This window comes from Gadus chalcogrammus, chromosome 6, assembly GCF_026213295.1.
Source record: "Gadus chalcogrammus isolate NIFS_2021 chromosome 6, NIFS_Gcha_1.0, whole genome shotgun sequence".
NCBI lineage: Eukaryota > Metazoa > Chordata > Actinopteri > Gadiformes > Gadidae > Gadus > Gadus chalcogrammus.
The window spans coordinates 1,776,964-1,804,734 of NC_079417.1; the positions used below are offsets into that span (position 1 = coordinate 1,776,964).

General features: G+C 52.0%; 1 protein-coding gene across 1 annotated transcript; it reads right to left on the bottom strand.

Annotated features, from left to right (window-relative positions):
* Positions 1 to 807: 807 nt before the first annotated feature.
* Positions 808 to 27,771, bottom strand: LOC130383951 (sodium bicarbonate cotransporter 3-like). The gene is given in 28 exon segments (XM_056591891.1): positions 808 to 3,109; positions 3,322 to 3,429; positions 3,617 to 3,672; positions 3,879 to 4,010; positions 4,589 to 4,762; positions 5,110 to 5,178; positions 6,077 to 6,328; positions 6,594 to 6,755; positions 7,285 to 7,398; positions 8,998 to 9,138; positions 9,303 to 9,396; positions 9,575 to 9,820; positions 12,339 to 12,472; positions 13,107 to 13,281; positions 14,542 to 14,645; positions 14,831 to 14,977; positions 15,594 to 15,681; positions 16,402 to 16,559; positions 17,853 to 17,974; positions 18,609 to 18,632; positions 18,635 to 18,796; positions 20,302 to 20,409; positions 20,412 to 20,461; positions 21,518 to 21,656; positions 21,882 to 21,899; positions 21,902 to 22,024; positions 22,587 to 22,668; positions 26,822 to 27,771. Coding segments are annotated over 28 exon segments (3,264 nt in total). The 5' UTR covers positions 26,825 to 27,771; the 3' UTR covers positions 808 to 3,030.

Below are 27,771 nucleotides of genomic sequence, written 5' to 3' on the forward strand. Positions count from 1 at the left end.
TCCCACAGACTTTTTGTAGCCTCATTGTTGGACCGATGTACTCCTGCTAGAATCAACAGACCCATGTAGGCTTGGAGGTCTACCTGGTCCAATGCCTTCCATGTGTCCGCAAACACACGCCCCCCTTCCAGGTTTGTCATCGCCAGTATAATCTCCACAATGGACTCTGGTAAAAAGAGTTGGAAGATGGACTTGATGTCATCCGCACGAGATGCTGCATACCGTGTTGGCCCTGGCGTCATCCTAATGGTATTTTCCACTCTTGCTCTGCCTCCTCTGTCCTGGGGGATGAATACCAGAGCAAGTTGCCATCCTTGGACTGTCACCTCAGGTGTGTCTTCCCCAGGTGCCTCTTCCCCAGGTGCCTCTTCCCCAGGTGCCTCTTCCCCAGGGGCCTCTTCCTCAGGTGCCTCTGCCTCAGGTGCCTCTTCCTCGCCATCAGTTGACTGTTCGGTCTCATGATGGTCTGGATCAAAATCAGGATCGTTGTCTTCTATTTCTGAGACATCCTTCTCCATAGCTGGTTCAACTTCAGTCCCCTCTTTATCAATTTGAAAAAAAAAGGTCAAGAGCTTCTCTGACAGAAAACTGTCTGATGGGGCGCCGACTCATTGTGTTCAGAGTAAAATGTTCAAATGCCTAGTGTGGAGGATAACATAAGCCCTTGAGACAAATAAATGTAAAACACAATATTTATGATTGATCGAAATGTTAATCGGTCATATTTGACCCTGACACGACAGGAAGGCTAGAGCAGTCAGGGTCACCTCTCTACAGCCACAGCCCCCGCACCACCCACACAACCACACCAATCACACAGACAATTTCTAACAATATAATCTTTATTGTATCATTAAAGAATTTATATTATAAAAACAAGATTGAATACAAACATCTCTCCTTGCATCATTTTACAAGTTCTACAAATAGTACAAATTCAGTACGACTTCAAAATTCTTCATGAATGTCATTGAGGTGATTGGTGTAAAGCCAGGTTAATACAAACCGGGTGTCTCCATTGGTCATCTGCATATTGAGTCAAATCTAACACGTTGACAGAAGTTGTCGTGCTCTTTGGGGGGAGTGCAGAGCTCCCTCTAGTGGGGGACTCGGGCCACCGCAGACAGAAAGGACACCAGCGCTTCTCTTTGGTCACAGTCTGTCGGGAACCCCACTAAAGTACCTGAAGATTAAAACAGCAACTCAGCTCGATTGGAAAGTATTCCGTTATTGTCAAAAAGGGAAAGCTATCTGGAATTTGTAAATTATCAGGAAAGTTATTATTTGACATAGGAGCTACCGAATATATTTATGATAAAATATGATTTAATTTGACGATATTGTTTGATGTGACTAACGTGTTTAGGGCTGTACAGATGTCTATAAAGCAGTGTCGTAATGACGTCAATGCTGCTGGAATAAAAGGAAAAAAAAACCTGTAAATATGGTAGATGAACCAACCGGCATGTTTTCATTGGGTTTAAACGTGACAAAACGGTTGAAGGTTTAGAATGATCCGAGAATCCTTTTTTTCGTTTCTAATGACCTCCTTCCAGAAATGCCTGGCCATTCTTCATTTGTACAATCACATTTTCTGAACCGCAGTCATCACTTTTGTTCAAATTCATAAATAACACCTTACTGAGAGGAAAGGTCAAGTCATTCTGCCGACAGTGTAGAGAGGTCTTCCATCTTTCAGTAGTCTCATTCAGTCTGAGGACTAGGACCGTCCCGTGGTCCTGGTTAGACCACAATACATTTAGTTATAAAAGTTGAAAAAAAATCAAAGGAAACACCTTCATAGACAACATCAATAGAGAATGTTTCAGAATAATCCTACTGTACTGCAGACGCAAATTCTAACCCTTGCAACAGCAAATAAACGAGAAGACCTCTCTTCATAAATTAAGACTTTAACAAAACAAGGAACGATAGGAATACACTGTATAATCATTAGGAAAACTGCAAAACAAACATGAATAATTATCAAATTATTACGTAATTATTATAGAATTGTCAAATGAGCCACCAATGCTTTACTTGGCGTAAAGCATTCAGTACCATCTACAGGTGTGTAGGTCTCAGAGGGAACAGCCTCACGGTCATCGATATCAGGAGAACTCAATACAAACAACAATATTCTTCAACCCTTCACTGCCTCTTAACAAAATATAGTTTCATTCTTTGGTGGCAGGGGCCTTTGTATTGAAAATAACAGCGAGGTGGTCTCAATCTCATTTTTATCTGGGATATGCTATGGTCATTTCTCTAACTGAAATGCCTCATCAGAATAAGGGTTTAATTTGCATATGATGGCAACGTTTTTTTGTTTCTGCTACGAAACTGAAAACACGTTAGTGCACGTGTGAAACATGGACCCATTCTCAACGTAGAATCGTTCAGTGCCTGAGTGCTAAGAGCAAGCAGAAGGCATTAAGGCTTGTAATGTATTCAAGGCTGGGTTGGTAAACTACAAATAAGGCAATTCATCTGTAAGTGCGATTCAGAACGTAACTAAAACGATAATATCACTCGACCGCGCTAGCTATCTAGCTTCGTATCTCTAGTCGAGTTCATCTAGGTAGTACAACCTAGGAGAGGAGATGAGGAGGCATTACAAACGTCTTCTTTAAAACATGAAGGAAAGAAAAAACAGCAATAGTGAAACGACTTTGGTTTAAAAAGATATATCTTCACTTCTTTATGAAGGAGTCAGTCAGTCAGTCAGTCAGTCAGTCGGTCAGTGTGTGTGTGTGTGTACCATACAGGTGGGAGGGGCTTCGGAGTGTGTGGGCAGCTGTCCGTCACACAGCACAGCGGCAGAAACATTGTCTTCAGGGCTGCAGGTTTACAGACGGAGGATGAAGCACGACCTTCAGTCCCTCCTCCTCCTCCTCATTCCCTCCTCCTCCTCCTCAGTCCCTCTTCCTCTTCCTCAGTCCCTCCTCCTCCTCCTCCCCCCCAGTCTCCCTCTCTCTGACTGTCGGAGGCCTCTCTGCGGTGGACGGTGAGGTGGTCTGTGGACCCCCGTCACATGGAGGTCTCGGAGCTCACCACCGGCTCCTCATCCTCCACGGTGACCCGGACGCTGGGCGGGACCTCCGGCCTGCTGGGAGACACACAAACACACACACACACACACACACACCGTCACCGTGACAACCCCCGGCATCACAACCCACAGAGGGAGGAGAGAGAGCAGTGAGGAGAGACAGGAGTGATGGCGGTGGTTGTCACGGTGACGGTGACCCATCCCCGTGACGACGGCCAGCATCACACTCAACAGAGGGAGGCGAGAGCTGCGGCGGTCGTCATGGTTACCGGGGGCTGGCCTTGGGGCCGCGGCCGCTCTCGGCCCTGGAGGAGAGGGCCTTCCACAGGCTGGTCTTGGACATCTCGTCGGAGATGTTCACCACGGAGGGGTCGGCGCTGAGGGCACAGGGTCAAAGGTCACCGAGCTAGACGCGCTAGGTACAGGTGAAGATACGCTTTGTGCTGCTCTGCTGCCCCTGGTGGTCAGGACGCGTATGTGCGTGTGTGTGCGTGCGTGTCTGTGTGTGCGTGTGTGTGTTCGTGTCTGTGTGTGCGTGTCTGTGTGTGCGTTATATATACTCACCCTCCTTTAAGGGACTTGGTCAGGTCCTCAGAAGACTGCAGTAGCCTCTTCACCTCCTGCACACACACACACACACACACACACACACACACACACACACACACACACACACACACACACACACACACACACACACACACACACACACACACACACACACACACACACACACGTGTAAGGTCACTGATCAGTGGCTCCAGACCTGCTCCTCTCTCCTCCCTCCTCCCTCCTCCCTCCTCCCTCCTGCTCTGGCTCCTCCTACCTCCTTCTCCCTCTTCTTCTTGTCGTCCTCCCTCTTCTTGCGGCTCTCGGGGATGAGGTCGTCCAGCCAGCTCAGCTCTCTCTTAGTGAAGCAGAAGTCCAGAAGCTTCCGGATGAACACCAGCGCCAAGACCTAGACGAGACCAGCCAGACCCCAGACTCAGAACACGACCTAGAGAAGACCACCCAGACCCCAGACTCAGACCAGGACCTACAGGAGACCCTCCAGACACCAGACTCAGACCAGGACCTACAAGAGACCACCCAGACCCCAGACTCAGACCAGGACCTAGAGAAGACCACCCAGACCCCAGACTCAGATCAGGACCTACAGGAGACCACCCAGACCCCAGACTCCTACCATGGTAGATCTACAGTAATAGACCTACCATCATAGACCTACCATCATAGACCTACCATCATAGACCTACAATAATAGACCTACATTAATGGCCCTACCATCATAGACCTACCATCATAGACCTACAGTAATAGACCTACCATCATAGACCTACCATCGTAGACCTACCATCATAGACCTACATTAAAGGACCTACCATCATAGACCTACCATCATAGACCTACATTAATGGACCTACATTAAAGGACCTACCATCATAGACATACATTAAAGGACCTACCATCATAGACCTACCATCGTAGACCTACCATCATAGACCTACATTAAAGGACCTACCATCATAGACCTACCATCATGGGGAAGACCACGGCGGCGGCGGAGGCCTTGGTGATCCACAGCAGCGTGAGGCAGGTGAGCTGCACCAGGGTGAACAGGTGCACCTTCCACAGCGGCACGTAGCGCAGGTAGATGAGGTCGGGCTGGTGCTTAGCGGGCATCCCGAACAGCTTGATACGGTCGAACAGCTGACGCACACACGGACGCACACACACACACACACACAGACACACACACACAGACGGACCCAGGCAGGCACGCAGACAGATACACACACACACACACACACATACAGACACACACGTGCACGCGCACACACACACACACGCAGACACACACACACACACAGATACACACACAGACACACACACAAACACACACAATGCATATTTACTCTTTGCAAACAGACATTTTCAGTAAATGGCACATGAGGCAATAAGGTCAATAAACTAAAACTAAAAACAGGTCCACCGAGCCGGGTCCACCCTGAAGGGTCTCCCAGCCTGGTGGGGGGGGGTGGGGGGGGGGGACTCACCTGGATGCCCTTCAGAGAGGAGACCCCCATGTACAGGAAGACCCCGTAGAGCACCGGCATGGGGATGAACTGAGGGACACACAGACTCGGGTCAGCTCTGAGCACCACATTCTGCAGCATCGTTTATATTGACCCGTGCTCCTCCTTCAGACCGTCGTCCAATCAGAACCGATCCCCTCAGAAGCTCCGCCTTATTCTGGATCATCTAACCCTCACCTTGAAGACGGAGCAGCCCATTATGGATCATCTAACCCTCCCCTTGAAGATGGACCTTAAATGGAACATCTAACCCTCCCCTTGAAGATGGACCTTAAATGGAACATCTAACCCTCACCTTGAAGATGGACCTTATATGGAACATCTAACCCTCACCTTATATGGATCATCTAACCCTCACCTTGAAGATGGACCTTATATGGATCATCTAACCCTCACCTTATATGGATCATCTAACCCTCCCCTTGAAGAAGGACCTTATTATGGATCATCTAACCCTAACCATGAAGACGGAGCAGCCCATTATGGATCATCTAACCCTCCCCTTGAAGACGGAGCAGCCCATTATGGATCATCTAACCCTCACCTTGAGCACGGGGGTCATGAAGACGGAGCAGCCCATTATGGATCATCTAACCCTCCCCTTGAAGAAGGACCTTATTATGGATCTTCTAACCCTCACCTTGAAGAAGGACCTTATTATGGATCATCTAACCCTAACCATGAAGACGGAGCAGCCCATTATGGATCATCTAACCCTCACCTTGAAGATGGAGCAGCCCATTATGGATCATCTAACCCTCACCATGAAGACGGAGCAGCCCATTATGGATCATCTAACCCTCACCTTGAAGACGGAGCAGCCCATTATGGATCATCTAACCCTCCCCTTGAAGAAGGACCTTATTATGGATCATCTAACCCTCACCTTGTAGATGGAGCAGCCCATTATGGATCATCTAACCCTCACCCTGAGCACGGGGGTCATGAAGACGGAGCAGCCCATGAGCAGGAAGATGAGCAGGCCGGTGACGCGCTGCTCCCTGATGCCCAGGAAGCGCGGCTGCTCCCCGGGGGCGGAGCACTCCGACTCCAGCTTCAGGCTGTTGACGTGGGAGATGGAGAGCACCGTGGCCGCCACGAACCACGGCAGGCCCATGATGGAGCACACGCCCAGCATCACCGCCACCACCAGCAGGTCCAGGTGGTAGCCACAGCCCTTCTGTAGGGGGGGGGAAGAGAGGAAGGCCAGGTGATAGACACGGCCCTTCTGTAAGGGGGGGAAGAGAGGAAGGCCAGGTGATAGACACGGCCCTTCTGTAAGGAGACGATAGAGGGGACACCAGGTGGTAGCAGGGGGGCAGAAAGGAAGGCCAGGTGATAGACACGTCCCTTCAGTAGGGGGGGAGAGAGGGGTCACCAGGTGATAGACACAGCCCTCTGTCGTAGCGACAGCAGAGGGGTCACCAGGTGAGGGGGGGTCTGACCTTGAGCTTGTTCTCCTTGCGGTTGATGATGACGGCGGTGATCTGCTGGTCCATGAAGATCAGGATGGTGCAGAGCAGCGCGGGGACGGCGGCCGCCAGCACCGTCCACCAGGGGTTGGGACCCAGGGGGGAGATCAGCCAGCCCCGGCTCTTAGAGGTGGGCTGGGGGGGCGGGGCACGAAGGGGGGGGGTGACGGGGCTGGTCTGGGAGGTCACTCCCTCTCTGCCTGCTCCCCCACTTAATCTGCCTGCTCTCTCTCTCTCTCTCTCTCTCTCTCTCTCTCTCTCTCTCTCTCTCTCTCTCTCTCTCTCTCTCTCTCTCTCTCTCTCCTCTCTCTCTCTCTCTCTCTCTCTCTCTCTCTCTCTCTCTCTTCTCTCTCTCTCTCTCCCTCCCTCCCTCCCTCCCTCCCTCTCCCTCTCCCTCTCTCTCTCTCTCTCTCTCATATCACTTTGTAAAGGTATCAGTCATTTATTATTGGATGAATAACTAATCCTTAACCAAACAGTAATTTTTATTTCGACATTATTGATAAGGCCTTTACATCATACATCTCTGTGGACCCTCCCACTTGTGCGCACACACACACACACACACACACACACACACACACACACACACACACACACACACACACACACACACACACACACACACACACACACACACACACACACACACACACACGGTTACCTCGAAGCGCTCGGGGACGTTGAGTTTGGGGGAGGGGATCCCCACCAGGTAGTCCAGCAGCACCATGATCAGGATGGTGAGGAACACGGCGAAGTCACTGATGCTTGAACGCACCTGGACACACCGACGCACACACTGAGCCAACGTTGGACCAAACACACTGAACCAACGCTGGACCAAACACTGAACCGACGCTGGACCAAACACTGAACCAACGGTGGACTAAACACTAAACCAACGCTAGACCAAACACACTGAACCGACGCTGGACCAAACACTGAACCAACGGTGGACTAAACACTGAACCAACGCTAGACCAAACACACTGAACCAACGGTGGACCAAACACTGAACCAACGCTGGACCAAACACACTTAACCAACGCTGGACCAAACACTGAACCAACGGTGGACCAAACACACTGAACCAACGCTGGACCAAACACTGAACCGACGCTGGACCAAACACTGAACCAACGCTGGACCAAACACTGAACCGACGCTGGACCAAACACACTGAACCAACGGTGGACTAAACACTAAACCAACGCTAGACCAAACACACTGAACCAACGGTGGACCAAACACACTGAACCAACGGTGGACCAAACACACTGAACCAACGGTGGACCAAACACACTGAACCAACGGTGGACCAAACACACTGAACCAACGGTGGAGCAAACACACTGAACCAACGCTGGACCAAACACACTGAACCAGCGGTGGACCAAACACACTGAACCAACGGTGGACCAAACACTGAACCAACGGTGGACCAAACACACTGAACCAACGTGGACCAAACACACTGAACCAACGGTGGACCAAACACACTGAACCAACGGTGGACCAAACACACTGAACCAACGCTGGACCAAACACACTGACCAATGGTGGACCAAACACACTGAACCAACGCGTGACTAAACACACTGAACCAACGGTGGACCAAACACACTGAACCAGCGGTGGACCAAACACACTGAACCAACGCGTGACTAAACACACTGAACCGACGCAGGACCAAACACTGAACCAACGCTGGACCAAACACACTGAACAGACGCAGGACCAAAGACTCAACCAACGCGTGACCAAAGACTCACCCAACGCGTGACCAAACACACTCAAACAATGCGTGACCAAACACATTGAACCAACGCGTGACCAAAGACTCAACCAACACGTGACCAAACACTGAACCAACGCGTGACTAAACACAGTGAACCAACGTGTGACCAAACACTGAACCAACGTGTGACAGAACAGACAAAACCAAGGCGTGACCAAACACTGAACCAACGCGTGACCGAACAGACAAAACCAAGGCGTGACCAAACACTGAAACAACACTCAACCAAACACTGAACCCACGCTCGACCAAACACACACAACCAGCGTCAAACATTCAACATCCTTCACTAAATGCCAGTCCAGTTTGCCAGATACCATTGGCCAAAATACCAATTTTATAAGAATTTCCAGAAGGAAACAGCATAGTGCAGCATATTTTGTTAATAACAAAACAAATCATCCATTGCTTTGATGTTCAAACTATATTTTCAGTTCTATTCAAATTCTAAAGAAGCATGAGCTTTAAGGGTAATGGCTTATGGTTGGGGCTCTGGTTGGGGTCTAATCAGGGTCTGTTCTGGGTCTGACTGGCGTCTGGTCTGGGTCTGGCGGGGGGGGGGGGTCTGGCCTGGCGTACCTTGGTGGGGAAGTAGCGACTGGTCTTGAACTGCTTGAGGAAAGCGGAGAGGAAGAAGGTGGTGAAGAAGAGGATGATGGACCAGAAGAGGACGTCAGGGACGTAGCGGCAGGAGAACCTCCCCCCCTGCCTCAAACACTCCTGGAGGGAGAAAGGGAGAATTGTTGCATGGGATTGAGTGGCATTATTCTGAGCCTTAGTGTTAGCCTTGGTGTTAGCCTTAGCATTGTCCTGTTCCCCAGCAGAAGCATCCAGCCATGTGGCCGTTAGCATTAGCTTTGCGTCGCCCAGCAGGGGGGTGGTACCTGCTCGTCCAGGGCGCCCAGGGAGAGGACCTCGCTGCTGTTCCACCCCCGGGAGGCCGGCTGGGAGGAGTTGGCCTCAACGGAACACCGGCACCTGGGCAGAGAGGGAGCGGTCAGCCTCCACTGGGAACCGTTATCCTGAAGGACTGGCGGACACTGGGAGTTAACCAGTGCAACTAGTCTAGTACTGCTGGTGGGGGGCGTGTCCATTGGGGGGGCTGGGTTGGCACACGCCCCCTCAGAATGTGATTGCCCAAGGCGTGAGCGCTTACGTGTCGTCGGTGGCGTTGCCCAGGGCGGCGTGTGTGTTGACCGGGTACAGTTTCCCCAGGTGCCCCAGCTTCTCCAGCGCCTCGTAGATGAAGATGATGCAGATGAGCGCGGCGAAGGCCTCCTCGGTGAAGCGCGTGATGTAGCGCACCAGCGAGCTGGCGTCCGTGGCGACGAGCAGCAGGCAGAGCAGCGCGGTCCACAGCCCGATGCTGGTCCGCAGCGAGAGGTAGCACAGCTCGTAGTCACTGGAGGGGGAGAGACGGTGAGTATACGCCACTAGGGGGCGCACCGTGGAGGGGGAGAGACGGTGAGTATACGCCACTAGGGGGCGCACCGTGGAGGGGGAGAGACGTTGAGTATACGCCACTAGGGGGCGCACCGTGGAGGGGGAGGCAGAGACGGTGAGTATACGCCACTAGGGGGCGCACCGTGGAGCGGGAGGCAGAGACGGTGAGTACCGTATACGCCACTAGGGAGCGCACCGTGGAGGGGGAGAGACGGTGAGTATACGCCACTAGGGAGCGCACCGTGGAGGGGGAGAGACGGTGAGTATACGCCACTAGGGGGCGCACCGTGGAGGGGGAGGCAGAGACGGTGAGTATACGCCACTAGGGGGCGCACCGTGGAGGGGGAGAGACGGTTAGTATACGCCACTAGGGGGCGCACCGTGGAGCGGGAGGCAGAGACGGTGAGTATACGCCACTAGGGGGCTCACCGTGGAGGGGGAGGCAGAGACGATGAGTATACGCCACTAGGGGGCGCACCGTGGAGGGGGAGAGACGGTTAGTATACGCCACTAGGGGGCGCACCGTGGAGCGGGAGGCAGAGACGGTGAGTATACGCCACTAGGGAGCGCACCGTGGAGGGGGAGGCAGAGACGGTGAGTAAACGCCACTAGGGGGATGTACCGTGCGTGGGTAGCAAGGCGGTATAAGCCACTTGTATTGATATTGGGATAAAGTGTTGCTTTATCCATACATATTACTTGCTTCCAAAAAGTGAAACATTAAAAACAACAGTTTAGAGTGTAGGTGTCAGGCACCAAGTAAAGGCTTTCACGTACTTTGCCCTTCTTAGCTCTTTCCAAATATTTCTCTGAACAGATTGTGTGAACAGTCTAGTACAGTAGCCCAAATGTGAAAGGTACCGCTAACAAACTCTGGCTGACCAAGTGATACCCAAGGACTGTCATACCAGAAAGGGCTGTCATACCAGTGCCTTTCATTAGGGGGCAGTATTTCACTCCTACGACTTCCACCACCACCACCACCACCACCAGTGCCACGGTTACATTTAATGAGCATTATGTGCGTTGTAGTTACGTGATTTGTACCAACAACTGGGTCACGTGTCACTTAAACCACAAATAAAAGCTCTCCCCAAGCAAAGAAACCCAAAGGAATGCTGACACCAGAGACCTGAATGCAAGCCGCAAATAATTACGTTTCATCCAAACCATGAGTGCGACAACAATGGTACGTTGATGATAATCCTCAGACAAAGAGCGGCTGCCTCTGGGAGGCACGACCTGACGTGGTCAAAAGGTAAGGTTTAGCGAGCAGAATAGCTGAACTGGAAAATAACGCTCATCGAAAACCTGCTAGCAGAAAGCAGGTTAGCATTACCGGTCGGAGATTAATAGCTAACCTATTGTCTTGTAAAACTGAGGTAGCCTCACAGAGTAGCGTGCATCGCTAACCACACCATCCAGCTCACAGATGGTTTATCAAATAAAACCAAACAAGAGAAACTGAGGTTTACCTTTAAGGACTCTTGGGTCATGTATCAGGGTTCTGCATTCACCATGGATAAACCAAGGCACCATTACTGCCAGGATTACGGGTTATATTCCCTGTGTAGCCCTGTATGTTGAGCAAGGCACTGAAACTGTAGTGCTAGGGGTTATATTCCCTGTGTAGCCCTGTATGTTGAGCTAGGCACTAACACTGTAGTGTTAGGGGTTATATTCCCTGTGTAGCCCTGTATGTTGAGCTAGGCACTAACACTGTAGTGTTAGGGGTTATATTCCCTGTGTAGCCCAAAGGCTCAAGCCAGGCCCCTAACTCTGCTAGGGGGAGGGACTGCGATGAGACCAGTGCATAAAATACATGAGTCACAAGTCACAGTTCACGTTTCTGGCTCCTGCTTTTTGTTTCTACTAAATGTCCACCGTGACAATTTTACAACTTTATAGCATTTCTTTGTGAAGGTATTAATTCTGGATGTCTAAGGAGCAGGCATGGGAAGGGCTCCCTGCTCAAGGACGCCTCCACGCAGGCACAAACAGCATGAAGCAGAATGTTTTAATGCTATTAAACCCACCGCAGAGCACATTCTGCAGCGCAGTGTGCCGGGACACCGCTGTTGGCTTTGGGATTAGCATTACGTTTCCTTTCTTTCATGCAACAGTCCAACCATGGCTCCTCCCCTCCCCGGGGGCCAGGGGGTGTGTGAGCCGACCTCACCCCGGGACCACCGGTTTGTCAGCCCCAGAGAGGGCGGTTTGTGATTGGCTCTTCGTCAAAGAAGGGTGACCTAATGGAAACACGGGTGTTGCATCCTCGATCGACGAACAACCTCGAGAACGACGAGAGGAAGGACAACGATGGAACCGGACTAGATCTGAATCTTGTCGCCCTGCCTCCGTTGTAAACATCCTAGCTGGATCTCTCATGGCAGTGCACCCCCCCCCCCCCCCCCCCCCCCCACCAAACTTTAACAACCTGCCACTCGGTACAAAGCCCCCCCCCGCAGACCACCCACCTGCAGAACTTGAAGAGGATCTTCTCAAAGACCAGGACGGGCCCGGTGCTGCCCAGGATGGTGAGGGGCTGCCCGGCGAACAGCGAGTAGGCCACGCCCGTCAGCGACGCCCCGAACAGAGACTCAATCGCACTCTGGGGGGAGAGAGGGAGGGAGGGAGGGAGGGAGGGAGGGAGGAAGGAGGGAGAGTGCGTTACTCAAACAAGCTATTAAGAGTTCTCTTGACCAAAGCAGCAGACACTGAAAGCACTGCGCTATCTTTGGTGACCTCACATGACGCCCATCTACCAGGGAGCTCTAACTATTCAATCAGTCAGCCTCTGTCCACCGTGGCCGTGATGTGTGCTTAGATACTTGGCGTTAATAAGGAGGAAGCTTTTGAGGGCATCTCGTTCTACTGGGCCTAGAGGAGCAGCCATAAGGTCTGAACTAGAGTTGTTCCAATACCGACGCCAGTATCGTAAATGCCTCCAGAGGGTATCGGCGAGTACGCCAAAGTCTATGTACCGATCCTATACCATCACAGAACCCTTCAATCATAACAAGTGCTATGAGTGGTCACAATACTAGATGCTGTATCGGTATATACTCTAGATTAGGATCGGACCATCTCTAGTCTGAAGCAGCACCCTTCAGTGATACCCTGCGCCACGGGGACAGAAGCGGCGTGTCGCTGTGTGTCGCGGCGCGTCTGTCACTGTGTGTCGCGGCGCGTCTGTCGCGGCGTGTCGCGTCGCGTCGCGTCGTTGTGTGTCACGGCGTGCTCACGATGTTCCCGTGCGTGGCCTCGCCCAGCAGCCCCCCAAAGGTGATGACGGGGGACATGCAGGCGCAGTAGAGGAAGAGGACCGAGGCCAGGCACTGCAGGCTGAGCGCGTCGCGCAGGTCGCTGACCAGGAAGGGGGCCTTACGACACACGTCCGCCACCAGACCGCCAAACAACCTGGGGACAGACAGACGGGGGGCAGACAGACAGACGGGGGGGCAGACAGGCAGACGGGGAGGCAGACAGACAGACAGGGAGGCAGATAGACAGACAGAGAGGTTATTAGAACGACAGAATCAACGCTGATCGGCCGAGATTGTCGCAAACCGAAACAAAGAATTTAGCATCTGATGCTTGCTGGATGACGCAAATGACAGTTAGTGTAATCCGTACTAAGAGTTCAGTGCAGATGATTCATTAGCTCCAGAGGCCGCTCCTCGTCCCCTAACGGCTTCTTATCTAGGAAGCATCAGAATGACCGTCCACATTCACTGTCTGGATCTGGTTAGCTGAGCACCAGCCCGGTCTGGACTCGTTCATTTACAAATGTGGGAGTGGCCGAATGTTGTTCAATTCCCTCAGCCAGTCACGACTCCTCCTCCCCTCCTCCCTCTCCTCCCTCCTCCCTCTCCCCTCCTCCCTCCCCTCCTCCCTCTCCTCTCTCCTCCCTCCCCTCCCTCCTCCCTCTCCTCCCCTCCTCCATCTCCTCTCTCCTCCCTCCCCTCCTCCATCTCCTCTCTCCTCCCTCTCCTCCTACCTCTCCTCCCTCTCCTCCCTCCTCCTCCTCGCTCCATCCCTCTCCTCCTCCCCTCCTCCTACCTCTCCTCCCTCTCCTCCGCCCTCTCCGTCTCTCCTCCCTCTCCTCCCTCTCTCTACTCCTCCTCTCCTCCCTCTCCTCCCTCGCTTCCTCTCCTCTCTCCTCCCTCGCCCTCTCTCCGCCCGCCTCCTCCTCCCTCTCCTCCCTCTCCTCCTACCTCTCCTCCCTCCTTCCTCTCCCTCTCCTCCCTCCCTCGCCTCCTCTCCTCCTCTCCTCCCTCTCCTCCTCCTCTCCTCCTCCTTCTCCTCCTCCTCTCTCTTCCTCCTCCCTCTCCTCCCCTCCTTCCTCTCCTCTCTCCTCCCTCTCCTCCCTCTCCTCCCCTCCTTCCTCTCCTCTCTCCTCCCTCTCCTCGTAGAACAGGCCTCGTGCAGAGTAACCATTAACGTTGTTATTCCTTCTATTTCAGATTATAATAATTTTCCAATCAGTGCCAAGGATGCAGATGTACAGCTTATATCTCCTGTGATTGGTCACCTGGGGATATGATTAACTTGTATCAACGGCTTCAGTGTGCGTGTGCAGTAGACGTGTGTGTGTGTGTGTGTGTGTGTGCTGTTGTGTGTGCTGTAGGGGGGAAGGGGGATGTCTGTGTGTGTGTGCGTGCGTGTACGTCCACACACCTCCCAGTCCTCTGTAGCTCGGGCCCGGTCTGATGCTCCGCCTCCTTGATGATGTCAGAGTAGTGGGAGGAGCCATTGGGCAGGGCGGGCATCTTCCTTTTCTCCTGCGGAACCATTAAAAGAAAAAACATGAACACCTGCGTGTGCCTATATTTGCGTACGTGTGTGTGTGTGTGTGTGTGTGTGTGTGTGTGTGTGTGTGTGTGTGTGTGTGTGTGTGTGTGTGTGTGTGTGTGTGTGTGTGTGTGTGTGTGTGTGTGTGTGTGTGTGTGTGCGTGCGTGCGTGGACCTGGGAGGGGATGGTCTTGGGGGGCTGGATGCGGATGCTGGGGTCCCACTCCCCGGGGGGCAGCACCGTCACCTGGTCCAGGAACTCATCGACCCCCGACAGCAGGTCAGAGCGGTCCTTAGCCCGGTAGGCCACGTCATGGAAGATCTGGAGAGACAGAGAGAGAGAGAGAGGGAGGGGGAGGGATGGAGGGAGGGGGAGAGAGAGAGAGAGAGAGAGAGAGAGAGAGAGAGAGAGAGAGAGGAGAGAGGAGAGGGAGAGGGAGAGGAGAGAGGAGAGAGAGAGAGAGAGAGAGAGAGAGAGAGAGAGAGAGAGAGAGAGAGAGAGAGAGAGAGAGAGAGAGCTCTTTAGTTAGTGCTAATAGTAAGTTATACTTTCCTTATAGACAGACAGACAGACAGACAGACAGACAGACAGACAGACAGACAGACAGACAGACAGACAGACAGACAGACTATATACTTGTATGACTGCAGCATTGATTACTTTGTACAATTATATGAAAAAAAGTCTAATGAACTTGCATAATGTTTATTTTAGAAATATGTACTTCACAGATGGAATCTCAGGTGCGAACTAAAGTATCATTTTATTTAATCTTATCTAAAATATAAGAGTAAAATATGTGTTGACTATATTTATTAAATGTCTTCTTATGGTTGCCAGTAGTCTGTGTTTCTACTGCGTCTGACTGATCTATGTCCATGGTGACGGAGCAGGTGGGGGTCTGTGGAGGCCCCCACGGTGAGGGGTGGAGCCACACCTCGTCTGTCATCAGCGTGGCGATGGAGCGCCCGATCTCGTGGTACTGTGGGCCCTTCCCGAACGGCCCCAGGAGCAGGAAGAGGAACCTGGACAACAGGGAGACCCCAGGTCAGCCTCCGCCCGCACCCCGTAACCTGGTCGGCCGGTGGGTAAGACTTTGTGGGGACCTGTGTGTGTGTCTCTATGTTGGTGTGTTAGACTTTGTGGGGACCTGTGAGTGTGTCTCTATGTTGGTGTGTTAGACTTTGTGGGGACCTGTGTGTGGGTCTCTATGTTGGTGTGTTAGACTTTGTGGAGACCGGTATCTGTGTCTCTATGTTGGTGTGTCAGACTTTGTGGGGACCTGTGTCTGTGTTTCTATGTTGGTGTGTTAGACTTTGTGTGGACCTGTGTGTGTGTCTCTATGTTGGTGTTCTAGACTTTGTGGGGACCTGTGTGTGTGTCTCTATGTTGGTGTGTTAGACTTTGTGGGGACCTGTGTGTGTGTCTCTATGTTGGTGTGTTAGACTTTGTGTGGACCTGTGTGTGTGTCTCTATGTTGGTATGTGAGACTTTGTGGGGACCTGTGTGTGTGTCTCTATGTTGGTGTGCTAGACTTTGTGGGGACCGGTATCTGTGTCTCTATGTTGGAGTGTCAGACTTTGTGGGGACCGGTGTCTGTGTTTCTATGTTGGTGTGTTAGACTTCGGGGGCGTGTGTGTCCGTGTGTTAGACTTGGGGGGGGTGTGTGTCTGTGTTAGTCGTCCAGGGGTGTGTGTCTGTGAGTTAGCCTTCGGGGGGTTGTTGTGCGTGCGCTTGTCTCAGACCTGGTGGGGACCGGGACCTCTGTGAGGCCGGTCAGCAGGACGGCCGGGGACAGCCTGACGAAGGCTATGATTGGTCGGTCCAGGAAGTCCACCTCCCCGACCAGGACGTTGGAGGCCTCTGCCCCGGGGGGGATCTTCTTCATGAAGTTCATATCGACCTGGACACACACACACACACACACACACACACACACACACACACACACACACACACACACACACACACACACACACACACACACACACACACACACACACACACACACACACACACACACACACAACCACGGTCACAACAGGGACTCCTGCTTTGATCTATTTCCCTAAACTAATTTCCCAAAGCTGAGTGACTCCTGATAGATCACAGCCTCAGTCCTGCCCTACTCGTAGCTACTGAGGCCATTTCTAATGCAAAGGGGAAAATAATGGTTTCTTTCTAATCTCCAAAATATCATCCAACATGTAAAAAAAAAAAAAACACAAAGCACAAATAACAAAGCACTGAGCCCCCACCGCGAGCCGTTGGAATCTGACGCACATTCAGACCCAACGCACGGAGACCACAGGACAGGATTCATGCTGGATGTTCACAGACAACAGACACAACAGTCTCCCCCTCCTCCTCCGTCAGTAGGAGGCCCATGATGAAGCCATCTCGTACCAGGGGTCAACACAACAACACCGACAACAACAACAACAACACTAGACTCCACACACTTCAGTTGATCGGAGACACACGGCCAGAGACACGGCAACACTGTCACAACACGGAGGACACAGATTGGTCCACAGCCAGTGATGGACAGGGGGCGGGACTTACGATAGGCCTCCGCCCCAGGAAACCACAACTACAGTGACAGTCCTGCCGGAGACACAGAGCAGCCGCGGGTCAACCAGGGCAGAAGACAGAACAGAGGGACGGCCGCTGAGGCCCTGAGAGGGATTCAACCTGACTACCCTCAGGTCCTCCCCACATCGAAGAGCGTTGTCGACACCGACGCCCTCGTCCGCAGTGGGACTCGAGAAAAGTTTGTTTTCATTACTATTATCTTAAAGTCGCAATGTGTAAGATTGAAACCTCTCCTTTAAATAAAGACCAGCAGTTCGGTCCTCTTACCGTCTGTGCAACTGAGTGACAACAACTAGTGAGCTTGGATGGCTGGGTGGGAGGGGTTACTGGTAAGTAGGAGGGGTTAAGGGTGAGTGGGAGGGGTTAGGGTGAGTGGGAGGGGTTAGGGTGAGTGGGAGGGGTTAGGGTGAGTGGGAGGGGTTAGGGTGAGTGGGAGGGGTAACAGGGTGAGTGGGAAGAGGTCAGGGTGAGTGGGAGGGGTTATGAGTGAGTGGGAGGGGTTTAGTTGCGTTGATACCACGATTATTTAATCCAAGAGAGAGGCACGGGCTGATCAGCATGTACTTCTGGAGACTATATCTGAAGAAGGGGGAGGAGATACCTTGCTGAAGTCCACAGTGCTGTTCTCTCTGCTCCCTCCTCCTCCTCCTGGGGTACCGCGGCCCTCCAGGACCTTGCTTTGGTCCAGGTTCCCGGGGGCCGACTGGGGCGACGCCAGCAGACCTGTTCCTAAAGGAGGAGGGAGGAGGAGAACGGGAGGAGGAGAACGGGAGGAGGAGGCCACAGGGGGGGGGGGACACAGGGGGGGGGGGAACGGGAGGAGACCAGAGTCGGGAAGGGGGGAGGCATGGGAGGAGGATGGGGGAGGAAAAGGGAGGAGGGAGTTGAGTTGAGGAGGAGGACTGAGGAGCAGGGAGGAGGAGGGCGGGGGGTCGCTGGGGTTCGAGGTGCGGACTGGAAGGAGGTGTTTATTAATGAGGGTTTATTGAATGCTATCACACCCCGCGGGGGCGCACAGCTTCCTGTCACACTCACAGGAAACAGGAAGCAGGAAGCAAACACACAGATTCAGCTCAGTTTCCCCTAAAACATTGAGATGTGTGTGTGTGTGCGCGCGCGCACGCGCGCGCGTGTGCGTGTGCGTGTGCGTGTGTTCATTCGATGTTATCACAGGGTCACACAACTCTCCTGCAGAACAGAGCTGGGACAAACACCAAACCCCAACATCAATCCCAACCCCTCTCTCTCCTCTCTCTCTCTCTCTCTCCCCCTCTCTCTCCCCCTCTCTCTCCCCCTCTCTCTCTCCCTCTCTCTCCCCCTCCCTCCCTCCCTCCCTCTCTCCCTCCCTCTCTCTCACCGTTGCGCTCCAGCAGGTGGGGTCTGACTGCCTCTTGCCGATGTCGGCGAAGGAGCGCACGAGGGGAATGCGGTTGCTCAGCTTCTTCTCGTTCTGGTGGTGGTGGCGCTTCAACATGGCCTCCTTCACCTTGTGCTCCACCCCCGCCTCCAGCTGCCCCGACGCTAGCATGCTGTCAATCACCATGTCTGTAGAGGCACACACACACACACACACACACAGGTCAGCCGCCATGTCTGTGAGGTCGAGGTGACGTCAGCCACTACGTCTGTGAGGTCATGTCAGCCACCATGTCTGTGAGGTCACGTCACGTCAGCCACCATGTGTGTGAGGTCGAGGTCATGTCAGTCACCATGTCTGTCAGGTCACGTCATGTCAGCCGCCATGGCTGTAAGGTCGAGGTCACGTCAGCCACCATGTCTGTGAGGTCACGTCACGTCAGCCACCATGTGTGTGAGGTCGAGGTCATGTCAGCCACCATGTCTGTCAGGTCACGTCACGTCAGCCGCCATGGCTGTAAGGTCGAGGTCACGTCAGCCACCATGTCTGTGAGGTCACGTCACGTCAGCCGCCATGACTGTAAGGTCGAGGTCACGTCAGCCGCCATGACTGTAAGGTCGAGGTCACGTCAGTCGCCATGACTGTAAGGTCGAGGTCACGTCAGCCACCATGACTGTAAGGTCGAGGTCACGTCAGCTGCCATGACTGTAAGGTCGAGGTCACGTCAGCCGCCATTGACTGTAAGGTCGAGGTCACGTCAGCTGCCATGACTGTAAGGTCGAGGTCACGTCAGCCGCCATGACTGTAAGGTCGAGGTCACGTCAGCTGCCATGACTGTAAGGTCGAGGTCACGTCAGCCGCCATGACTGTAAGGTCGAGGTGACGTCAGCCACTACGTCTGTGAGGTCATGTCAGCCACCATGTCTGTGAGGTCACGTCACGTCAGCCACCATGTGTGTGAGGTCGAGGTCATGTCAGTCCCCATGTCTGTCAGGTCACGTCATGTCAGCCGCCATGGCTGTAAGGTCGAGGTCACGTCAGCCACCATGTCTGTAGAGGTCACGTCACGTCAGCCACCATGTGTGTGAGGTCGAGGTCATGTCAGCCACCATGTCTGTCAGGTCACGTCACGTCAAGCGCCATGGCTGTAAGGTCGAGGTCACGTCAGCCACCATGTACTGTGAGGTCACGTCACGTCAGCCGCCATGACTGTAAGGTCGAGGTCACGTCCAGCCGCCATGACTGTAAGGTCGAGGTCACGTCAGTCGCCATGACTGTAAGGTCGAGGTCACGTCAGCCACCATGACTGTAAGGTCGAGGGTCACGTCAGCTGCCATGACTGTAAGGTCCGAGGTCACGTCAGCCCGCCATGACTGTAAGGTCGAGTCACGTCAGCTGCCATGACATGTAAGGTCGAGGTCACGTCAGCCGCCACATGACTGTAAGGTCGATGGTCACGTCAGCTGCCATGACTGTAAGGTCGAGGTCACGTCAGCCGACATGACTGTAAGGTCGATGTCACGTCAGCTGCCATGACTGTAAGGTCGGAGGTCACGTCAGCCACCATGTGTGTAAGGTCCAAAGGCGGAGGCCCAAGAGTCCGAGTTAAGGCTGGAGGACCGGTTGGGCCCCCAGAACACTGGGTTCCGGTCCAGTCCAGCTCCAGAGTGCTAACGACGCGCTGCCCACGGACCTGCGATCTCCTCCAGCGTGCCGGCCCTCATGTCCAGCCGCACGGTGCCGTTGGTGATGCAGGAGCGCAGCTCGAACAGGCTGTGCAGCGACAGCGTGGCCACGTAGGCTTACTCCAGCGCTCGCCCCCGTCCTCAACGTCCTCCTCGAACTTCAGCCACCTGCAGCCAGCAACCACATCAGCGAACAATCAATAAACAAACAAACAGTCAATCAATAAACGAACAGTCAACCAGTAAACAAACAGTCAACAATTAAGGAACAGTCAATCAATAAACGAAACAGTCAATCAAAAAACTAACAATCAATAAATAAACAAACAATCAATAAATAAACAATCCGTCAACCAATAAACAACAGTCAAGCAATAAACGAACAGTCAACAATAAACGAACAGTCAACCAATAAACGAACAGTGAATCAATAAACGAAAAGCAACGATAAACGAACAGTCAATCAATAAACAACAAGTCAGTCAATAAACAAAAAGAACAACCAATCAATCAACAATCAATCAATCCAACGAACAGTCAATGAAACAAACAATCAATAAATAACAAACAGTCAACCAATAAACAAACAGTCCCAATCAATAAACGACACATCAATAAATAAACAAACAATTACATAAATAAACGAAACAGTCAAACCAGTAAACAAACAGTCCAATCAATAAACGAACAGTCACCAACCAATAAAAGAACCGTCAAACCAATACACGAATTGTCAATCAATCAACGAAACAGTCAATCAATGCACCTGATGTCACCCATCAGCTGACACCCCAACACTCCAACAACCAACCATAAAGGGAACAATCAATCAATAAACTGAACAATCAATCAATAAACGAAACAGGTCCAATACAATACACCTGAGGTCAACCCATCAGCTGACACCCCAAACACTCCAACAACAACCAATAAAGGAACAATCAATCAATATACTGAACAATCAATCAATAAACAAACAGTCAATCAATACACCTGATGTCACCCATCAGCTGACACCCCAACACGCAAACAACCAATGCAGTTAAAAACAGTACTTAGCATGGTGCAGCGTCTTATCCTCGTTATCTCTGTTCTATACAGGGAATGGGTTCGCCTAGTGATTGACAGTGTTTGGTTCCATCAACATCCTTACTGTACTGACAGAGATACATTAATGGTTTCTCTTCTTGGACTTCTTGTGAGTCAGGGCGGCCTGGTGCTCACCTGGCGGTCTCCTTCCACTCCTGGCCCTGGCCGTCCCTGAAGGCCAGCTCGTCCAGCTCGGTGAACAGGTCGTGGGGGACGTGCTCCTCGTCATCGTCGTCCATCCCCAGGATGAACTGCACCCTCTGGGACGGCGTGTCTGGGGGCAGGGCCGGAGGTCAGGGTCAGAGGTCAGAGGTCAGGGCTGGAGGTCAGCGTTAGGATGCACTGCAGGCCACTGAACCACATGGTCCTCTAGATGTACTCCGTCATTGGGGGTCTATTCCTATTGTAGTTGGGGGTCTAGATGGGTACCTGGTTGGGGGTCTGGTTGGGGGTCTGGGTGGGGGTCTAGGTGGGGTTCTAGATGGGGGTCTGGTCCTACCGTTGCTCGGTGACTCCGGCCGTCCTCGTGGTCGGAGCTGCGCTCTCGTCTCTTCCTGTGATGCTTGTTGCCGCGGTGACGGTGTCTCCTCCTGCTCTGCCGACCCATGGGCACGTGCACGCCCACATAGACGGCCCTGTGACCTGAGGAGTCAGTACATCTGAGTCAGTACTGAGTCAGTACCATTGGGTTAGTACTATGAGTCAGGGTCAGTACTGAGTCAGTACCACTGGGTTAGTACTGAGTAGGGTTAGTACTGAGTCAGTACCACTGGGTTAGTACTGAGTAGGGTTAGTACTGAGTCAGTACCACTGGGTCAGCACTGAGTCAGTACCGCTGGGTCAGTACTGAGTCAGTACCACTAGGTTAGTTAGGTGAGTGGATCTCACACTAAGCACCAATCCTTTTCTGAAGAGCAGGAGGAGTCGTAGAGACTCAGGGGGAGGTCCAGGCTGACCTGAGGGCGTCTCACACTCAAGATCACCGGCAACCATGTGTGGGTGTGAGTGAATGTGAGTGAGTGACTGAGTGGCTGACTGACTGACTGACTCACTCACTCCCTGACTGACTGACTGACTGAAGGACTGACTGACTGACTGACTGAAGAACTGACTGACTGAAGGACTGACTGACTGAAGGACTGAAGGACTGACTGACTGACTGACTGACTGAAGGACTGACTGAAGGACTGACTGACTGACTTACTCTCCAGCTCCTCCTTCTCGAAGTTGGTGTGAAGCGTGGAGCTGGTCTTCCCCAGGTCCACCAGCGCCTCCTCATCATTCCCCTGCACACACACACACACACACACACACCACACACACAGACAGACACACAACCACACACACACACACACACACACACACACACACACACCCACACAACACCACACACACACACACACACAGGAAAAAACCGAACAATTAACTGTGAGTACGTAAGGCTTCGGGTTGGGGCATTAAAGTCCACAATAGATACCCCGACAGAGACACACACAGAAACGACATCGACCCCACCTGAGCCCGACCGGTCAGTCACCCTGTTGGGCTCGAACACGCTGCCTCAACAAACATAGAAGCCCCGCCCAAACCAAACACACCCGCCCTAAGACAGGAAGTGGTGGGAGCACACAGGAAGTGACAGGAACGGCTGGTTGTTGACCAAACGTTCACACAATACTGGCTGATCAAGGGAAACTTGAACAGCCTGAAAGCGAGACAGTTTGAACAGCGCCACACATTTGACTAATAGGCCAGGACAGAGGTTAGCGTGTTAGACTCCCAGATGAAAGGTCCTATCCCTACCTGCTCCTTAATGACCTGTCTCTGTACTGTTTAACCCCTACCTGCTCCTCAATGACCTGTCTCTGTACTGTCTAACCCCTACCTGCTCCTTAATGACCTGTCTCTGTACTGTCTAACCCCTACCTGCTCCTTAATGACCTGTCTCTGTACTGTCTAACCCTACCTGCTTCCTAATGGTCTCTGTACTGTCTAACCCCTACCTGCTCCTTAATGACCTGTCTCTGTACTGTCTAACCCTACCTGCTCCTTAATGACCTGTCTCTGTACTGTCTAACCCCCACCTGCTCCTTAATGGTCTCTGTACTGTCTAGCCCCTAACTGCTCCTTAATGACCTGTCTCTGTACTGTCTAACCCCTACCTGCTCCTTAATGACCTGTCTCTGTACTGTCTAACCCCTACCTGCTCCTTAATGACCTGTCTCTGTACTGTCTAACCCCTACCTGCTCCTTAATGACCTGTCTCTGTACTGTCTAACCCCTACCTGCTCCTTAATGACCTGTCTCTGTACTGTCTAACCCCTAACTGCTCCTTAATGACCTGTCTCTGTACTGTCTAACCCCTACCTGCTCCTTAATGACCTGTCTCTGTACTGGCTAACCCCTACCTGCTCCTTAATGACCTGTCTCTGTACTGTCTAACCCCTACCTGCTCCTTATGACCTCTCTGCACTGTCTAACCCCTACCTGCTCCTTAATGGTCTCTGTACTGTCTAACCCCTATCTGCTCCTTAATGACCTGTCTCTGTACTGTCTAACCCCTACCTGCTCCTTAATGACCTGTCTCTGTACTGTCTAACCCCTACCTGCTCCTTAATGGTCTCTGTACTGTCTAACCCCTACCTGCTCCTTAATGACCTGTCTCTGTACTGTCTAACCCCTACCAACTCCTTAATGGTCTCTGTACTGTCTAACCCCTACCTGCTCCTTAATGACCTGTCTCTGTACTGTCTAACCCCTACCTGCTTGTTAATGACCTGTCTCTGTACTGTCTAACCCCTACCTGCTCCTTAATGACCTGTCTCTGTACTGTCTAACCCCTACCTGCTCCTTAATGACCTCTCTGTACTGTCTAACCCCTACCTGCTCCTTAATGACCGGTCTCTGTACTGTCTAACCCTTACCTGCTCCTTAATGACCTGTCTCTGTACTGTCTAACCCCTACCTGCTCCTTAATGACCTGTCTCTGTACTGTCTAACCCCTACCTGCTCCTTAATGACCTGTCTCTGTACTGTCTAACCCCTACCTGCTCCTTAATGACCTGTCTCTGTACTGTCTAACCCCTACCTGCTCCTTAATGACCTGTCTCTGTACTGTCTAACCCCTACCTGCTCCTTAATGACCTGTCTCTGTACTGTCTAACCCCTACCTGCTCCTTAATGTCCTGTCTCTGTACTGTCTAACCCCTAGCTGCTCCTTAATGACCTGTCTCTGTACTGTCTAACCCCTACCTGCTCCTTAATGACCTGTCTCTGTACTGTCTAACCCCTACCTGCTCCTTAATGACCTGTCTCTGTACTGTCTAACCCCTACCCACTCCTTAATGGTCTCTGTAATGTCTAACCCTACCTGCTCTAATTCCCTCACTCTGGATAAAAGCGTCTAAATTGTCTAGTATATGTAACTGGGATATTATGGGATGGACTGGGAGTCCCATCTGGCCCGGCCCTGAGCTAGGAGCCAAGGCGCTACCCAGAAGGCACTCTGTTGTGGCGTGATGCGGGAGCGTTGTCGAGGAGACGTGGGAGACATCCTGCCCGGGGAGAGAGATGAGGAGGAGGAGGAGGAGAGGTCCCTCACGGCATCACGGGCTGGAGGTGGCAGTGCAGTCTGGGCTCCATGGACCAGAGCTCACAGCTCCACGGTGATGACACATGAAGGTCCAGGTGGGGGGGGGATGCTGACGGGGAAACGACAGCTAGTAGAATCTATCAGCTGGGAGTCGTTACACTTCCTCTATCTCACTTCCCCTTTTACCATTTAATCGGAATCCCGGCCATTTGAATAGTAAAATAGGCATTCATTCATTCATCCATTCATCCATCCATTCATTCATTCATTCATTCATTCATTCCGTAGCATCCACAGTTCTGTTTCATTCTCCGGTTCCAGGGTGAGAGCTCTCTGTTGGGGAAACAATCCGAAAGTCACTGAAGGCTTTCCATACGCTGTAGATGGTGCATAGTAGGTAGGGGTTAGACAGTACAGAGACAGGTCATTAAGGAGCAGGTAGGGGTTAGACAGTATAGAGACAGGTCATTAAGGAGCAGGTAGGGGTTAGACAGTACAGAGACAGGTCATTAAGGAGTAGGTAGGGGTTAGACAGTACAGAGACAGGTCATTAAGGAGCAGGTAGGGGTTAGACAGTACAGAGACAGGTCATTAAGGACCAGGTAGGGGTTAGACAGTACAGAGACAGGTCATTAAGGAGCAGGTTGGGGTTAGACAGTACAGAGACAGGTCATTAAGGAGCAGGTAGGGGTTAGACAGTACAGAGACCATTAAGGAGCAGGTTGGGGTTAGACAGTACAGAGACAGGTCATTAAGGAGTAGGTAGGGGTTAGACAGTACAGAGACAGGTCATTAAGGAGCAGGTAGGGGTTAGACAGTACAGAGACAGGTCATTAAGGAGTAGGTAGGGTTAGACAGTACCGACAGGTCATTAAGGAGCAGGTAGGGGTTAGACAGTACAGAGACAGGTCATTAAGGAGCAGGTAGGGGTTAGACAGTACAGAGACCATTAAGGAGCAGGTTGGGGTTAGACAGTACAGAGAAAGGTCATTAAGGAGCAGGTAGGGGTTAGACAGTACAGAGACAGGTCATTAAGGAGCAGGTAGGGGTTAGACAGTACAGAGACAGGTCATTAAGGGGCAGGTAGGGGTTAGACAGTACAGAGACAGGTCATTAAGGAGCAGGTAGGGGTTAGACAGTACAGAGACAGGTCATTAAGGGGCAGGTAGGGGTTAGACAGTACAGAGACAGGTCATTAAGGAGGAGGTAGGGGTTAGACAGTACAGAGACAGGTCATTAAGGAGCAGGTAGGGGTTAGACAGTACAGAGACAGGTCATTAAGGAGCAGGTAGGGGTTAGACAGTACACAGACAGGTCATTAAGGAGGAGGTAGGATGAATGTCTGAATGTGTGAAAGGGTTATAGATAGACAGACACACAGACAGATCAGGTCAATGACAGAGAGAGATCATGACAGAAAGACAGCTAGATTATGACAGACAGACAGGCCGACAGACAGATAGACAGGAAGTCTGAGAGGGAGAACATGACACAGTCTCCTTCCTGTTGCGACCATAGAGGGAGCGACAGCTAACAACCAAATGATTTACATCGAGGCTGCCCAGTATATTTACTCTGAGACGCTGCTTATTTAAATACCAACAGCAGGTCAGCAGACAGTTAAGATTCATCCGGACAAATGTTTACTACGACCAGCAGCTTAAGTGCTGTTTCATGTTGATCTTAAAGCGTGCGCTTTGCTCATAAATAAGAGAGAGTGGGACAACTCACTTTGTCCCACGGTCCAAACATCCTGACATCTTGCCAAAGTCCCCACAAGAGAAGGTATTTATGGCTGTAGAAAAGGCCAAAGACGGCCACCATTAGTGAGGTATCACTAAACTAACCATGTTTGACGTTAAGCTTGTCGGGCTAGCGCTAAAGCAGTTATGTCGTTAAAGAGATCCTGTCCAGCAGTGAACCGGCTCCTGTGTGGCTTCAGCTCATTAAAGGAATCCATCTCCTGCTCGTTCACACTGCTGCTGCTGCAGAGAGAGCTCTACGGCTATCTCCGTAGTCTGAAAACAGTATCCTCCCTCCGCAACACAGAGCTCTGTCAGAACCACTCCAAACATAGAGTTCACCGTCACAAACCACCTGTGTGTAATTAATGCCAGTTCAAAGTTTGAACAGGGTCAGGAACTGCGGGGCTGTGGTGCCCAGGGGAGGGGATTCTATTGGAATGCGGCCGGTGTGTGAAGTCAGACGGATTAGCTTCTCTGTGTTCCTGCGCTCACCTAGCCCATAGCCGGCCGCTAAGCTAGCAGAGATTTACATACCGTTGAAGTAGCATAATAGCAACGGCGTTGGGTGGCTTCCTACACGCACACACCTAGCAGACGGGCGTCACAGCCTTCCCTCAGACAGCATCACAGCCCATTCAGCCCAGGTTTACCCAGGCTAGCGCGCTAATCACGTTAACATTTCTAGAAGGCATTCCCAGGCTCACAGTAACTGCCAGCAGCAGGCTAGCTACTGATGGCGCTATGCTAGCTACTGAGGTTTAGTACTGGCGCTATGCTAGCTACTGAGGTTTAGTTCTGGCGGCGCTATGCCAGCTACTGAGGTTTAGTGCTGCCGCTATGCTAGCTACTGAGGTTTAGTGCTGGCACTATGCTAGCTACTGAGGTTTAGTGCTGGCGCTATGCTAGCTACTGAGGTTTAGTGCTGGCGCTATGCTAGCTACTGAGGTTTAGTGCTGGCGGCGCTATGCTAGCTACTGAGGTTTAGTGCTGGCGCTATGCCACTAAAAATGAGAATCAAAGTAAATCACTTTGGTGAAAGTCAGTTCAGTCAT